The 15,943-nt window shown below is 51.1% G+C and overlaps 1 protein-coding gene across 9 annotated transcripts in view; it reads right to left on the bottom strand.

The window, feature by feature from the left end:
• ST3GAL2 (ST3 beta-galactoside alpha-2,3-sialyltransferase 2) overlaps positions 1-15,943 on the bottom strand; it is a 61,363-nt gene that overhangs the window by 19,957 nt on the left and 25,463 nt on the right. For all 9 annotated transcript variants that reach the window (XM_082439179.1, XM_082439177.1, XM_082439176.1 and 6 more), the window contains exons 2-4: positions 7,897-9,285; positions 5,080-5,273; positions 1,189-1,368 (exon numbers count right to left, since the gene is read on the bottom strand). In XM_082439179.1, coding sequence (XP_082295305.1) covers positions 1,189-1,368; positions 5,080-5,273; positions 7,897-8,235 — 713 coding nt within the window. In that variant the 5' untranslated portion in view covers positions 8,236-9,285. The remainder of the gene's footprint in view (positions 1-1,188; positions 1,369-5,079; positions 5,274-7,896; positions 9,286-15,943) is intronic.

The raw sequence follows: 15,943 nt of genomic DNA, 5'->3' as shown, positions 1-15,943 counted from the left end.
TGGCCCCCGCTTGCCACAACTAGAGAAAGCCCTCACACAGAAACGAAGACCCAACACAGCCAAAAATAAATCAATAAAAAAAAAAAATATGTGGTGACAACAGGCAAAAGGTGGCAACAATCCAATTGTCCATTGACAGATGAATGGATAAACAAATCTGGTATATCCATACACTAGAATACTATGCAGCCTTTAAAAGGGATGAAATCCTGACACAGGCTATAACATGCATGAACCCTGAAAACATTATGCTACTGAAATAAGCCAGACTCAAAAGGACAAACACTATATGATTCCACTTGTATGAAGTACCTAGAATAGTCAAATCATAGAAACAGAAAGAATAGAGGTTATCAGGGGCTGGAGGGAGGGGGGGAATGGGGAGTTACTGTTTAGTGGGTACAGAGTTTTCATTTGAGATGATGAAAAAGTTCTGGAGATGGGCTGTGGTGAGGTTTGCACAGCCATGTGAATGTACTTAATGCTAATGAACTGTGTGGTTAAAATGGTATATTTTGTTACACGCATACATTTTTACACACACACACACACACACACACAAACCATGGTGAGACAAAGAGTAGATTAGTGGTTGCCTAGGGCTGCGGGGGAGGAGAGGGTGGAGGGAGTGGAGGGGATGGCTAAGGGGTACAGGAGTATCTTTAGATTATCTTCATCTTTAGAACATGCATGTATTCTAAAATTAATTGTGGTGATGGTTACACAACTCTGTAGACATACTAAAAGTCCCTGAACTGTACATTTTCAATGTGTGAATTGTATGGTATGTGAATTATATCTCAATAAAGCTGTTAAAAAAAAACTACTTGGTGAATTGAATTTCCTGAGGTTCCCAGCTGTGACTGGGCAACTGCCTCCAAAGAAAGTTCTCAGAAGGCAGAGCTCCCACAGTAGGAGCTACCTCCTAGAAAGGAGACCTGGAAAAGTGTCCTTCTCCACCTTTCTACCGCCAGTATGCTGGCTGCCACCATGCAGGGAGTGACCCAAAACAAGCTGTGGCCTCAGCTAACCACCGTTTTGGGCCCTCCCTACCACTGCTTCTCTCCTCACCTGCCCCTCTTGGCCAAAATATTCAATTAAAGGAATTCTAAGATCCATTGCCTGGACAACTCCTCCCAAGGTGGGCCTGTCACCCATATCCCACTTCCAGCCAGCAGAGGAACTCACAATCGGATCTGCCCCGTGGACAGGGCACTGGCGATCCACAGTAGGTCCAGGGCTTTGAAGGGCACCAGCACGAAGCTGACGTTGGCGGGCAGGTTCTTGGCACTCTCGGGGTACATGAAATGGTGGGTGGTTCGGCTGCCGACATCCTGCTCAAAGCCCACGGTTGGCGCCTGATTCATCCTGCAGGGACAAGAGGGTGGCGTGAGAAGACACCACCGTGGAAACTGGTACGAGAGTTTTAGAGGACAGTTTGTTGCTGGCCATCAAACACGTAAATAGGTGTGCACTTACCCAGCAATTCCATTCTTAAAATTTATCCTATAAAAATGGTTGCATAAGTGTGCAAAGGATATTCACTGCAGTATTATTTACAATAGTGAAAAGGAAAACCAATCAAACAATAGAGAACTGGTTAATACATTTTGGTACATTCATGTAACAGAATAGCATGTAGTCATCAGAATGAACAAAGTAGATTTACATGTGCTGGTAAGAAATACGTCCAAGAGCTACTGAGTGAAAAAAAACCAAGTGGCGTGAGGAATCTCACTTCTTTCCTTTTAACACATATCTTTTGAATACCTGTGCAGTCAGAGGAAATTATAACACAGAAAAGGAAAACTGAAAATTAGATAGTGTGATTCCATTTTTTGTGAAAGAAAACAAAAAAAAGAAAGGATAGAAGGAGAGGGAGAGGGAGAGAGAGAGAGAGAGAGAAAGGAAGGAAGAAAGGAAGGAATGAAGGAAGGAGGGAAGGGAGGAAGAATAAAAACTAACTTTTGTATATGAATAGAAAAAAAATCTGGAAGAGTATTAAAATTTTAACAATGGTTACTCTTAGGGAATGGGATAATTCACTTTTTAAAAAAATATATGTTTTAGGGCTTCCTTGGTGGCACAGTGGTTGAGAATCTGCCTGTCAATGCAGGGGACACGGGTTCGGGCCCTGGTCTGGGAAGATCCCACATGCCGCGGAGCAACTAGGCCCGTGAGCCACAACTACTGAGCCTGCATGTCTGGAGCCTGTGCTCTGCGCCCTGCAACAAGAGGGGCCGCGATAGTGAGAGGCCCGCGCACCGTGATGAAGAGTGGCTCCCGCTTGCCGCAGCTAGAGGAAGCCCTCGCACAGAAACGAAGACCCAACACAGCCAAAAATAAATAAATAATTAATTAAAAACTTTAAATATATATATATATATATGTTTTATTTTTAGCTGCGTTGGGTCTTTGTTGATGCGTGCAGGCTTTCTCTAGTTGCGGTGAGCGGGGGCTACTCTTTGCTGCAGTGCGCTGGCTTCTCACTGCGGTGGCTTCTCGTTTTGGAGCACGGGCTCTAGGTGCGTGGGCTTCAGTAGTTGTGGCATGTGGGCTCAGTAGTTGTGGCTCGTGGGCTCTAGAGCACAGGCTCAGTAGTTGTGGCGCATGGGCTTAGTTGCTCCGTGGCATGAGGGATCTTCCCGGACCAGGGCTCAAACCCGTGTCCCCTGCATGAGCAGGCAGATTCTTAACCACTGCGCCACCAGGGAAGTCCTGGATAATTCACTTTTTAGTGCGTACATTTCTGGGGGTTTTTTCCCCAAAAACAAGCACATATTACTTTTATAATTTTTTTTTTTTTTTTAAAAAGACAAGACAGCCTTTCACAGCTTACAGCTCACCTGGCTGTTCTGTCCTCTTTCATAGAAGACATGGAAGCAAGACAAGAAGCTGAAGCACCCCCTCGGCCCCTGGGCGGATGGCTCAATTCTGCCCGTCCCAGCCACCCTGTCCCTGCACTTTAAGTTCTTGTCTCCCTTTTCCACTCCAAGGCCAAGAGGGATGCCCGCGTTCTGACAGAGCCCACCCTCAGCTGTCCCGGGCAGATGTGCAGTGTGGGGCTGTCTCTCCTCTGCTGTCTTAGAAGAACCTGGAACCCCAGAGCAATCTCCCCCCTGCCCATCCCCCAGGCTGTGACACACCAAGAAGGCTTCTAACTCAAGTGGTGCAAAACACAGGATCAAAACTCCCTTTTTTTGGTGAGCATCTTAAAAACAAGTGATCCAGCTTTAAACACAAACCTGTTCGCCTTTTCTCTTGTGACGTATTATGAGAACATTCCTATCTTGTGTGGATCACAATTCAGAATCATACACCTAGGAGGGTGACTGTAACCTGGGCCTCCACTGGGGACACAGGGATCTGGGAGAGAGGGAGCAAAGTCTCCTCCACGTGCTCTCCCAGCTTTTTACGCCCGTTCGAACGTTCCCTGTCCATAGAGGGGCCAGCACCCCCTAGCTGGGCCCTGCGTCACAGGGGTTCCCCTACTGCCTCCCTCCTGCCCGTCTCCCATTGATGGCATGATGTGGTGACACTGTGTCCAGGATGCCTGCCCCTGCCCCGTCCCCCCACACTGGTCGCTGTGCTGTACCTCATGCCTCTCTGGTTCCCTTCCCTTGAGAGACTGGAGGGTACTTTGGGCTGGGAAACCAGGAGTGGCCTGATTTGGAACTAGAGAGTGAGTCCTTGTTCTTAGCCACTTCAGTTCCAGTCTGCTTCAAGCAGAAGCCTAGAATCTTTCCTGCAGCTCCAACGGTGCTCTGGCCCCCAAACAGGGATTAAGATCCTGCCTCTCTTCTCCCAAATCCATTTCTTTAGAACTGCCAGTCTGCCTCCCGTCTGGGTACCCCTCTGATGTCTTGGTATTTAGGGTTCAGAGATACTGTCTCCTAGAGGGGATGAGAAGTATTTTTCCCATTCATTAATAACAGTTTGCTGGGACTGCTACAGCTCCACACACAGCATTGGTCCTATTGTCACCAAAGCCACAGTCTGGATCTGCCTCTGCCATGACAGCCCTGGGGTCTGTGAGGAAGAGCAGGAACAGAGCAGTTGGAGAGGAAGCCTTAATGGGGATGGTGTTTCTCAGCTGGTGGCTGTGGATGCCTGGATTTGGCCTAGCATCCCCCTCTCCCCCCCCGCCAACCATTCTCAACATGAGAAAGGTTCTGCAAGGAATGTTGAAAGCCTCAGAGACATATTGCTGCCTTGGTGTTGCTATGGAGACAGCAACAGTTTCAAAGACAAAGCCCTTCACTCTGCCTCCTGGGAAACCTGGTCTTTCTGCAGTGCTCATCCTAAGAGATGCTTAGTGAAAACTGGGCATTTTCAGTATCTTTACTCTTAGGGCTCTTCCTCCACCAAGGAGTGGGATGGAAGGATCCCCACTGTGGCATTTCCTGCCCCAAGTCTAGGGAGATAAGTCAGAAAACACAGCAGTTCAGGAGCAGAATGAGCAGCCCATGTCCGGGTCACAAATCCACCTCTAGTCCCTGCTCACACTCGGGTTCCCTGCTCCTGTCTTCGTCTGGAATGAGTGGCCCCCCAGCCCTTCTCTTTTCCTCAAGTCTGGGCACAGACATCTGTAGAATGAATGAGCCCCTGCACAATCGAAATGCTATGAGGTAAAGGTAAGGGATGGGAGCCCAAAGCAGGCACCGACAGCTCCTTTTTCTGCCCAGGACGCCACTCCTCTGCGAGTCTGCCAGAGGCATCATCTGTGGCTATTAAGCAAGACACTACTTTGGGGCCCACACTCCTGGCCCAACTGCTAAAGGGGACCAGGCAGGTGAAAGGGCCTCTGGGGGGAGTTTTCACATGATATCAGCCAGGAGTCTAGTTTCAGCTCTTTGCAGAGGCATTCAGAGTTGGAAGCTGAGCGCGGGCCTCAAGCAAAGTTCAGAATGACAGTTCTGCCTCCTCATCCACCCCGACAAACACAAGCGAGAGACTTGAGCCTCTGTCACAGCACCCCCGGCAGCTGGCCGCTCCTACGCGGCCGGACAAGGCCAAGGAGGCCAGGGCCCCCTCCTGGAGGCTGGTCCTGGGTCCAGCCTTGAGCTCCCTGGGACTAACCTCATGATGAAGTTGTGCCCGTCCACATCCGGCCCGTAGCCAGAGCCCCGCAGGTTGCCCGAGTTCCCCACCACAGCACAGCGCCGGCACCGGCGAGGGTCCCGGAAACGGTAGGGGTTCTCGCCTGGTACTATCTGGAACAGCTTCTCCAGCACCTCGTTGGTGTTGTGTGACTTGAACTGGGGCTGCAACATCTGGGGGGGGGGAGGGGAGAAGAAAGAAGGAGGGGTGTGATCGGGAGGGGACTCCCGCCTGCTCCCCCTCCCTGCCCTCACCCTCCAGTGTCCAAGCGGCGCAGGCCTCCTACCCAGGCTGTCAGGGGGCGGAAATCCTCCCTGAGCAGTAAGGACCCTCCCCTTGTTCAACAACAGCGCAGTCTCCCTACCGAGACCAGACCAGGGAGGGCCCTGCTTTCGGGAGTAGCCCTGCGGTACTGGTTGGGCTTGGGGGTCAAGGCGCTATTCAACACTTTCTCCAGGGGTCTGCAGGCCTGTGCCGCGAAGCACAGAGGCCCCTGCTCTGCTGTCCTCTCGGGGCAGCTCTGAGTCTCATGGTCATTTTGAGGTGCAGTTAATGTGGAAAGCCCCGGGGAGCTTCAGGGGCTTATTCCCAAGTAGCCTGCAGGGGGCGCCCCTGGGACTCAGCCTGAAACTCCAGGCAAGATCCACAGGATATCCAGAGCCCTGAGCCCTGGGGAAAAGGCAAAGAGGCACAGATATTCTTTCAAAGCCAGAACAGCTGGAATGAAACCGGTCCCCTGCACCTCCCACCACCAGTGATGCAAGAGACCATGAAATGAGGCCAGGGCAGCACTTAAACGCCTATAATGCCAGGCAGGTAACATGCAGGAGTGAAGAGGCAGGTGGGGCCTACAGCCAACAGGAGTTCCCATCAAAAAGAGGTGACTGGGGCTTCCCTGGTGGCGCGGTAGTTGGGAGTCCGCCTGCCAGGGCAGGGGTCGCAGGTTCGAGCCCTGGTCTGGGAGGATCCCACATGCTGCAGAGCGGCTGGGCCCGTGCGACAGAACTCCTGAGCCCATGTGCCACAACTACTGAAGCCCACGCACCGCAAAGAAGAGTGGCCCCCGCTCGCACACTAGGGAAAGGCCTGCGCACAGCAATGAAGACCCAAAACAGCCCAAGATAAATAAATAAATTAAAAAAAAAAAAAAGGGGGTGACTTCAACCAATTGTTGCCTTGTGGGATTGTCAGCCCAGAAGGACCAGATTTTCTGGTTTTTCAAGGGAAGCTGAAAAAACAGATGTCATGTGAAATATCCTGATTCCTAAATGATGGTAACTCATGCAAATAGTTTAAAAACATTGAGTGAGCTGGATTCAGCCCCTGGGCCACCATCTGTAAGGGCTTTAAAATGCTCTGTGGTCCGAGCGGTAACGCTGTGGGTTTGCGGCTAAGCAGGAGCTGCTCAGGGGACAGAATGCACGGAGGGGATGGGTGGGCCTGCTTCTCTGCCTCTTTTCTGAGCACAGGAAGGGCCCCTGAGCACAAGAACATGAACTCAGTGTGGAGAAGCAACTTAGCCCTGAGACAAGAATTTCTAAGTTCATAGCAAAAGAGGGTGACTGTGGGGAGCAGCAGAGAGGTGGCTTCTGGGGCTTCAACAGCCCTGAGCTCCACCCGTGAGCAGGGGGCCTGGCCTGCCTCTCGGTCCATCCCTGCCCAGAGGCCTGTGCTGGCCCTTCGTGGCCACCACTGAGACCTATGACCAGGGCAAGCCCAGGGCACTCTCTGAACCTTGATCTTCCCCGTAAAATGAAGGGTGTGACTATGAGCAACAGGCAGGACCCTGCAAGGGCTCCAGGCTGTCATGGGAAGGACGTGTGTGGCTCCTGGTGACTCCTGCTCTGTAGACGCCCCATCCTTAGGGACTCTGACAGTCCGGGCTGGGAAGCAGGATCTCTGAGATGCTCTGATAAGCCTGACCGCAAGAGCGCATCCTCACAGTTGTCCTAACTGTGAGAAAAAGGGAGAGTCATCACCCTCCCCATTTGCCAGCTGGGGAAGCCAGGGACCACGAGCTGCCTCCCAAGTCCCCCAGCAGGAAATGCCTGCAGCCTGCAGGCCCCCCTGGGTCAAGTACTGACACTGCTCCACCTCTGACATGTGTGGCAACCAGATGGCCCTGGCAAAGCCTAGGGAGTGACGCTCCAGAGATGACAGGTACAAGGTGAAGGGAGCTAAAGCAGCAGCAAGGTGACAGGATCCGGAAGAGCGGGGAGGCTTGGGCACACCTGTCCCCCCATCCCCTCCCCTTCACCTCCCTTAGCCCCCAGAGGAGTTGCTGATGCTTTCCTATCCCAACCCAGAAGAAAGGCTTTTCCAGCAATTGGAAGGAACCAAGTGAGTGGCATGGTGTTTCAAATTATTTTGAGCAAACATTTACAAATTAGGATACTGCCTGCATAGCAACAATCACTGGAGCTGAGCCGCTGCCTCCTTTATAATGGGCAGGCCTTCTTCCTGTTGCCATGCTCACTTCTCACCATCTTCTCCCTGGGGAACCTGTTTCTCCTGTCTATTTCACCTCCCTGGCCCAGCAAGGCATTTCTGGTCTCTGTTTGGCCTCTAGAGGCACTAGAAAATATTAGTTCTCTTTCCTTCCAGGCCAAAGCTCGCTCTCCCCTTCACAATCTGTGATCCTAGTAGCTGGCTCTGGTCCAGTGAACCTCACACTTTGTCAAGGCTCTGGGGGCCAGAAGACAGACAGCCCCAATCCAAGAAGGGGCTCTAAGGGTGACTCCCAAATGGGGGGACAGACCCCCGGAGAGGAGGCAGGAAAAGCCACGGCTTTCTCACCATCCACCACCTCTGGACCTCTGGGGGCAGGTCCATGTTCTCTCGGGTCCAGACCGGGGAAATGTTGCTGTTGAAGTGGCTATCAAACCACTCAGAGGCGCCAGCGTCGCCCATGCAGCGGCGACAGGCACAGCTCTTGCCGGCGGGCCCCTCCTTGCTGAGGCGCTGAAGGCCAGTGTAGCCGGGCACCAGCTTCACCCGGTGGGTCCCGTCCAGGGCGCCCGAGTCCAGGTAGGGCAGGGTGGCCATGCTGTGGTGGGAGTAGGTGAACAGCAGTGACATGATGAACACCAGCAGGAAGGCCACGGAGAGGAACCACACCCGCAGGGAGCACTTCATGGTTCGGCGCCCCGGAGATCCGGGGCCTCAGCCCGGCAGTCAGGCGGGTGTCACCGTGGCCACTCCTTTCCCAGCCCGCTGATGAGCCAGCCACAGTGTAGCCTGCTTGTTCTGGCACCACGCGCAAAGGGCATATGGGCACGTGCCAAGGAGGGGACGGGCAGGAGTCCCACACCACGCCCTCCCTCAGTGTCAGGAGAAAGCACGTCGGCAGCAGTGGCTCCCCTGTCCGAGCCGCCTGGCCCTGCTTATGGCTTCATTGGGTCTCTCCGTCACTAGCTGGGCCACAGAGGCTCTGCTTCTCCCGGAGCCCTGGCAAGGGGGAGGTCAGTCCATCCCAGCCCTCTAGTCCCTTGGGGTTGCTGGCTGCCAGCTCTGGGGGTCCCCCTCTTTGGTGGCTTGAAACGATCCAGTCTGGAGCATTCGGGGTCCTTGTGGCTCATGAGCAGATGCCGAGGCGGCCCCTCGTCCCCTGCAGCAGGGAAGCCCTTGAACCCCAATCACAGCAGAGAGCACGTGGGCTTCAAGCAGCCTGAATCTCATGTAAGAGTCTTCCCCCTCTCAGTTGGCCCTCAGGGCCCAACCCCTCTGCCAGGGGAGGAAAGGAAACCAAGCCCCAATCCAGAGAGAAGAAACCCAGGAAGCTCTGTGGGTTCCAGAAAACTCTTCAGAGATCAAGATCCTCCTGGCGTTAGGTTCTGCCCTTCTACTTCCCATCCGAGGCGCCAGCCCCTTCCCCCGACGGTCGCAGCCCCAACTGCAGTTGTGTAGGGGTGGTCAAACTCCGGCTGCTGTTCTGAGGTCCTCTGGGGCCTGGGAACAGCCGCTTCTCAGCAGGGTGTTGCTTCGAATGCCATCAGGGTCAGCCGAGCGAGTGTGTGCCAAGCTCCAGGCCAGGGCCCAGGCCTCCGTCTTGGTGCTGCTGGCCCAGGCTTGGAGGCTGCTCTGCCCATCTCCGCTCCCCTGAGGCCTCTGTCCTGCCTTGAGCTAGCAGTAATCCCCTGGCAGGTTCCCCTCACTCGTCAGGCGCCAGGCTGCCGCAGCATGACTCTGAAATTGCAGAAAGGAAAAATAATGTGCAGACAGATCGCACATGCACACGTGCTCTCCCCCAGCCCTGCCCCCAAGTCCCAGAGGGGACAGAGCTGGCAGTAGAGGAGATGCCCACTTAACTGAAGGGTGGACAAGAGAAAGGGCTCTTCCCTCTAACTGCAGATAGCATCACTCTGCTCTCCTTAACTCGGGCCTCTAAAGACCAGATTAGCCCGCCACCCTCACTCATTAGCCAGAAGGTAAACAAGGACGGAAAGTGATTTCCCTAGAGCCACAGGGCAAGTCACTGGAAAAGCCAGGTTTAGGAAGTTCCTATTCCAGCTAATATGACGTTAATTTCAGGAAACTTAAGAGAAAATGGCCCAGAGAAAAGATTGTAGGGGACTGCAGATATGACCCCCTGCCCGGGCCTTCTCTACCCCTGAGAAGAGGTAGAGAAGCCCCCACAAAGTGAGTGGGGGCGGTTGACCTGAGCCCTGGGATTTGCCCTCTCCCCTCTGCAGTGTGGGCTACAGATGAGGCATTCCTGGGTTAGCTGGGTGATTCATTAACAATCCTTCCAGCTCTGGTGTCAGGGAGAGAACCTGACCGTGTCAGGACCCTCAGCACCACCACCACTCAGCCCTCTGGACAGCTGCCTTCCTCTGCAGGTTACCAAATAAATGCCAGGGGCTACTGACAGCCTGAGGCCCTGTGCTGCCCTGGGCAAGAGCAGGGAGAAGAGGCAGCAGGGTGCTTTGGGGATCCACCCTAAGGAAAGGAGCCTGAATCCATGCCACGTGCTAGGGAGCCAGCGTCAGAGTCAGGGACAAGGCTGAGAGTGGAGCCTCCGGGCCCTGGCTCCATGCCATGGGGAGCACTTAATCCTAGAGGCCTGCCTGTCCCCACCAGCTCCTCTCCAAGTCCAGCCAGCCCTGGTTCTGACCCGGCCCCTGGGCCTCACAGCTGCTCTCGGAAAGCTCCAGCTCCAGCCAGCTCCTCCAGGTCCTCTGGCTGTGCCACCAGCTGCACAGAAGGCACCTCAGGCTCTATGTTCAAGAACCTCTGCCGCCCCCTCCATTCATGGCAGCTCAAATTTCTGGGGCCAAGCCAAACCACAAAGCCATCAGGGAACAGAACTAACACGTTCCAATAAGGAAACATTATTCTGGGTGGAGAAACAATGCTCACAGACGTGAAGGAACTTGCCTAGTCACAACCTCCTGAGTGTAGCTGAGATTTGAGTCCAGGTCTATCCAGTTCCAAAGCCTGCAACTGGCCAGAGCGTAGAAAGAAGCCCATGGGTTCCTTCAACTACCCAGAGGCTCCAGGGTAAGAGACAAAGAGACACAGAAGCCGGCTTCCCAGGGTCAAGAGTGAAGCTTCGCCCACAGGCCTCACCGGGGCTCCCAGCTCTAACCCACAGACCCAGTGGCACTGGTCCAGTGTGCTCCTTCCAAAGGTTCTACTGCACCCTTTGGCATGCCGGACTCCATGCACAGCCTTTGGAGGCGCTGTCTGTAAATAGAAGCCAGGTCACTGTCTCTTCTAGGCCTCCCTTTGCTCATATCCATGCCCAACATCTAAGGAAAAGAACTCCGTTTTGCAGGGTCTTGCTCCCAGCATCTTGTGACCTGAGGAGAGCCAGCCACGAGGCATGCGGCCCAGGAGGTGGTGACTTTCCAGGCTGAGCAAGGGATGGAGCGAGGGGCCTGGCTGGGGAGACCTGGTTTCTGGTGCGTGGCCCACTGTGGCCCCCGAAGGCGGACTTGGGCAGAAGTTTCCTTCAGGAAACATCTCTCACGTTGGGGAAGACTGTAACTCCTTGTAGTCTTAACTCAACAAAGGGGGCATCTGACGTAACCGGCTGCCTGGTCAGGGGGAGGAAAAGCCCCAGTTTCGTCACTGTGTTTGGGAAGAGCAGAGAGGGTCTTCCCAAACAAGGGTCACCGGCAAAAGCCCTTGCTCTGGGAATCCCAGGGCTGGGCTGTTTCTGGGAACGTGTGCTGAGGGCAACTGAGGGCACAGGGCAGAACGGAGCAAGAACGGTCAGAGGTCCCAGACATGCACCCCGAATCCCAGAAGTCACCTGGTTAAGAGCTTTTATGCATGTCATTTGCTCTGGGGTACTCCCCGTGCCCTCCAGTTGCCAATGCCTAATTCTCATTTCTCCCTTTCACAGCTGCTCTGATCTTTCACTTTAAGCCCATGCAAACCCCAATGTAAAAAAGTCGGGGGAAGGGCACACACTTGGGCATCAGCTCCCACCTCTGATGCCTACAGAGGGAAGCAGGCCAGTCTTCCAGGGCCACTTGGCTGGTGCTGGCTTATTTATTCATTCGACAGATACTTAATGGGCTGGCGCAGGGCTTGGGGGGCTAGTGTGGGACAGTACACATGCATCCTGTCCTAATGGAGCTTCTGGTCTAGTGGCAAATACAAAGGCAAGGCACAGGGGATTATAAAGTGCTATGACAGGGAAGTTACAGGGTGCTGTGAGAGGGAACAGAATACACAAGGAGGAAACAGCCTGATCTGTGAAAAACATGGCAAGAGGGGCTTCCCTGGTAGCGCAGTGCTTAAGAATCTGCCTGCCAATGCAGGGGACACGGGTTTGAGCCCTGGTCCGGGAAGAGCCCACATGCCGCGGAGCAACAAAGCCCGTGCGCCGCAACTACTGAGCCTGTGCTCTAGAGCCCGCGAGCCACAACTACTGAAGCCTGCGCACTTAGAGCCCGTGCTCCGCAACAAGAGAAGCCACTGCAGTGAGAAGCCCGCGCACCGCAACGAAGAGTAGCTCCCGCTCGCTGCAACTAGAGAAAGCCCGCATGCAGCAACGAAGACCCAACGCAGCCAAAAAATAAATTAATTAAAAAAAAAAAAAAAAAACCAAAGCATGGCAAGAAGGCCAGCAAAACTGGGGAGGGTGTCGGAGAGGTAGGCACGAGGGGCCCGGCCACAGAGGCCTTTGAAGGGATTAGGATTTATTATTAATCTGATGGGGGGGTTTTGGGGAGGGATGTGTCATGACCTGATTTATATTTTAAAATGGACCCTTGGAGCAAATTTTTTAAAACTAACAGTACTAAGAGTTTAGAGAGGATGCAGAGTATCAAGCACACTCACTCACCATTGGTGGGAAAATAAATTGGTACAATGCTTGGGAGGCTAATTTGGCATTACTTAAAAAACACGGACATAAGTTTATCCCAGTAGTATTTCTTTTTAAAGAAAAATTAAAAAACATCTTTCTCACAGAAAAAGATGGAACACTGGGGACACAATGAGAGATTAGAAAGTTCCCCCATTTGTCCTGAGCTAATTTATTTTGTGATGCCCCATGTGAGAAGACATCCTCAGAAAATGTAGTCCTCCTCCAGTTTGGGTGGGAATGGTTTCTCACCCAAAGGTTGAATATTTAGAATCAATGAATTATAAAGCTGGTGAGCTCAGCCTGCTTGTCCTATTAAGCAGATTTAAAGCTTAAGTTGAACCCTGACAACTAGTTGAACAGACTGTTTCATTTTCCCCCAAAATCGTGCCCCTACTTGGGACAATCTATTTTTCTCATTGAGGTTTAATTCACATATAATAGGATGCAGACGTCTTTCAATGTAGAGCTTGATGCATGTTTATCCATGTGTGCATGTGTGTAAGCACCCAGTATAAAATACAGAGCATTTCCACCACCACCCCCCAACCCCGGAAGTTCCCTTGTGCTCCTTCCTGGTCATTGTTCACTGCTATACTACTTTGCTGAGTCTGGTCACCATAGATTAGGTTTACTTGTTCTTGAACTTCATATAAACACTCCTGCCTGGCTGGCTTCTTTTGCTCAGCACGATGTTTTGGAGATTCGTCCATGTTGTGTGTATCAGTAGCTTATTCTTTTCCATGTTTGGACAGTTGAGTTGTTTTCAGTTTTTGATCGTTATGAGTAACACTGCCCTGACCTTTCTGTACAAGTCATCTTGTGGACACATACTCTCATTTCTCTGGGGTAAATACCTGGGAGTGGAATTATAGGGTCATGGGGTACATACACCAGTATGTTTAACTTTACCAGAAATTATCAAATAGTTGTCCAAAGTGGCTGTAGCATTTTATGTTTCCACCAGTAACACAGGAGAGTGCCATTTGTTCCATGTCCTGGATATCTGCTATCTTTTTAATTTTAGGCATCCTGGTGGGTATGTAGTAAACTCTAGTATTTCTACAACCAGATACACGTGAACACGTGTACCAAGAGACATACGAGAATGCTCAAGGCAGCACTGGGTAATAGCTGAAAACTGCAAACAACTCAAATGTCCATCAGAATAGGATGGATAAATTGTGGTCCATTCATGGAATACAGTAAAAATGAATGAACTCCAGTTTCAGACATAAACAGGAATGAATATGACCAAAAAACTATTATGTTGAGCAAAAAGAATAAGTCAGGGATGAATACTTACAGTACGGGTTCATGAAAAGTTCAAAAGTATGCAAAGCTAACAAGCAAGAAATTGTTTTAAGGCCTCTATACACATAGACGATAAAACAACAGATAAAATCAGGGAAACACTGTAAAATCCAGGAAATTCCCCTGGACGGGAAGACGGTAGATGAGACAAGAAGAAGGGTCTATAGGAGCTTCAGAAGTACTGGGGAATGTATTACTCCTTAATCCAGACAGTAGAAACAGAGTATATAAAATTTTTAATCTTTAAGGAATTTATATGATATATACTATTCTGAATGTGTGATGCATTTCATTATAAAATCTAATTTTTTTTTTTTTAGGTTAAAACATTTTTTGCTAAGGGACTACTCTGGCTGCTGTGTAACACTAGCAGGGGACCAGAGAGAAGCTACTTCAATATCCCAGGCAGTGGAGGTGGTGAGAAGCAGCTGCATGCATTCTGAAGGGTTTAACTGATGGGTGAGATGGAGGGTAGTGGGTGGGAGAGGAAGACTGAACCAGGGGCACAGGACCTTGTGGCCCAAGCAACCTGGTGGGGGGGGGGGTGCCATTCTTTCATACAGAAAAGTCAGGAAAGAAATGGGTTTGGGTAAGAAAAAAAAAAAAGTTTTGTTTACAACAGGTTAAATTTGAGATGCCCTTTAAATGTCCAGGTGGAAATGGCAATAGGCAGCAGGACACAGATGTCTGAAGCTCACGGATGAGGTCACAGCTGGAGGGATACATCTGAGAGTCATCAGAGCACAGTTCATTTTTAAAACTACAGGACCAGAAGAAATTATCGACAGAAGGCCTGGCATAGATAAGAGAAGGCTGTCAGCAGTAACCTTCACAATGGCTGATCCAGAGGTTTGGAGGGGGTGAACACCTGACTGGATGAGAAGTGGCCAACAGGCAGGTGAAAAGGTGCTCAGCATCATTAGTCATCAGGGAAATACATATCAAAACCACAATCAGACACCACATCCCACTCACTAGGATGGCTATAATCAAAAAGACAGATAATAACAAGTATTAGTGAAGATATGGAAAAATTGTAACTCTCATACATTGCTGGTGAGAATGTGAAATGGTGCAGCTACTTTGGAAAACAGTCTGGCAGTTAAAAGGTTAAACAAAGAGTTACCGTATGACTCAGCAAATCTAATCCTGGGTCTATACCCAAGAGAAATGAAAATATATATCCACACAAAAACACATACACAAATGATTATAGGAGCATTATTCGTATCAGCTCCAAAGTGGAAAGAACTCAAAGCTCCATCAACTGATGAATAAACAAAATGTCAAATATCCATGCAATGGAATCTTACTCAGCCATAAAAAGGAAGCACTGGTACATGCCTCATGGATGAACCTTGAAAACATGGTGCTAAGTGAAAGAAGCCTGACACAAAAGACTACATATGATGTGATTCCATTTATATGAAATATCCAGAATAGGCAAATCCATAGAGTAGATTAGTGACTGCCTAGGGCTGGGGGTTGGAGGAGATGGGGAGCGACTGAGAATGGGTATGGCGTTTCCTTCTGGGATGATGAAATGTTCTAAAATGGTTTGTGGTCTAATTGCATAACCATGTGACTAGACTAAAACCAACTCACTTGTACACTTGAAATGGCTGAACTGTATGGTATGTGAGTTATATCTCAATAAAAGTGTTACTAAATAAAGGGAATGAGATAAAACAGAATGGGAGATATTACAGAATGTTTGTAAACTGGTGGGGATGGTTCAGTAGAGGGAGAAGTTAAAGCTGCAGGAAAAAGAGGATAATTAAGAAGCAGAGTCCTTGGGACTTCCCTAGTGGCGCAGTGGTTAAGAATCCGCCTGCCAATGCAGGGGACACGGGTTTGAGCCCTGGTCCTGGAGGATCCCACATGCTGTGGAGCAGCTAAGCCCGTGTGCCACAACTGCTGAGCCTGAGCTCTAGAGCCCACAAGCCACAACTACTGAGCCCGTGTGCCGCAACTACCGAAGCCCACGAGCCTAGAGCCCATGCTCTGCAACAAGAGAAGCCACCGCAACGAGAAGCCTGCGCATCGCAGGGAAGAGTAGCCCCCGCTCGCCGCAACTAGAGAAAGCCCGTGCAAAGCAACAAAGACCCAACGCAGCCAAAATAAATAAATAGATAAATAAAAAAGAAGCAGCAGCAGAGTTCTTGAGCAGCAAGAACGGGGCAGAGGGTGGTGGGAGCCAGTGCCCGCATG

The sequence above is a fragment of the Balaenoptera physalus genome (genome assembly GCF_965194825.1).
Source record: "Balaenoptera physalus genome assembly, chromosome: 19".
Taxonomy (NCBI): Eukaryota; Metazoa; Chordata; class Mammalia; order Artiodactyla; family Balaenopteridae; genus Balaenoptera; species Balaenoptera physalus.
The sequence above is the reverse complement of the archived record's forward strand: the minus strand, read 5'-3'. Positions and strand labels throughout refer to the sequence as shown.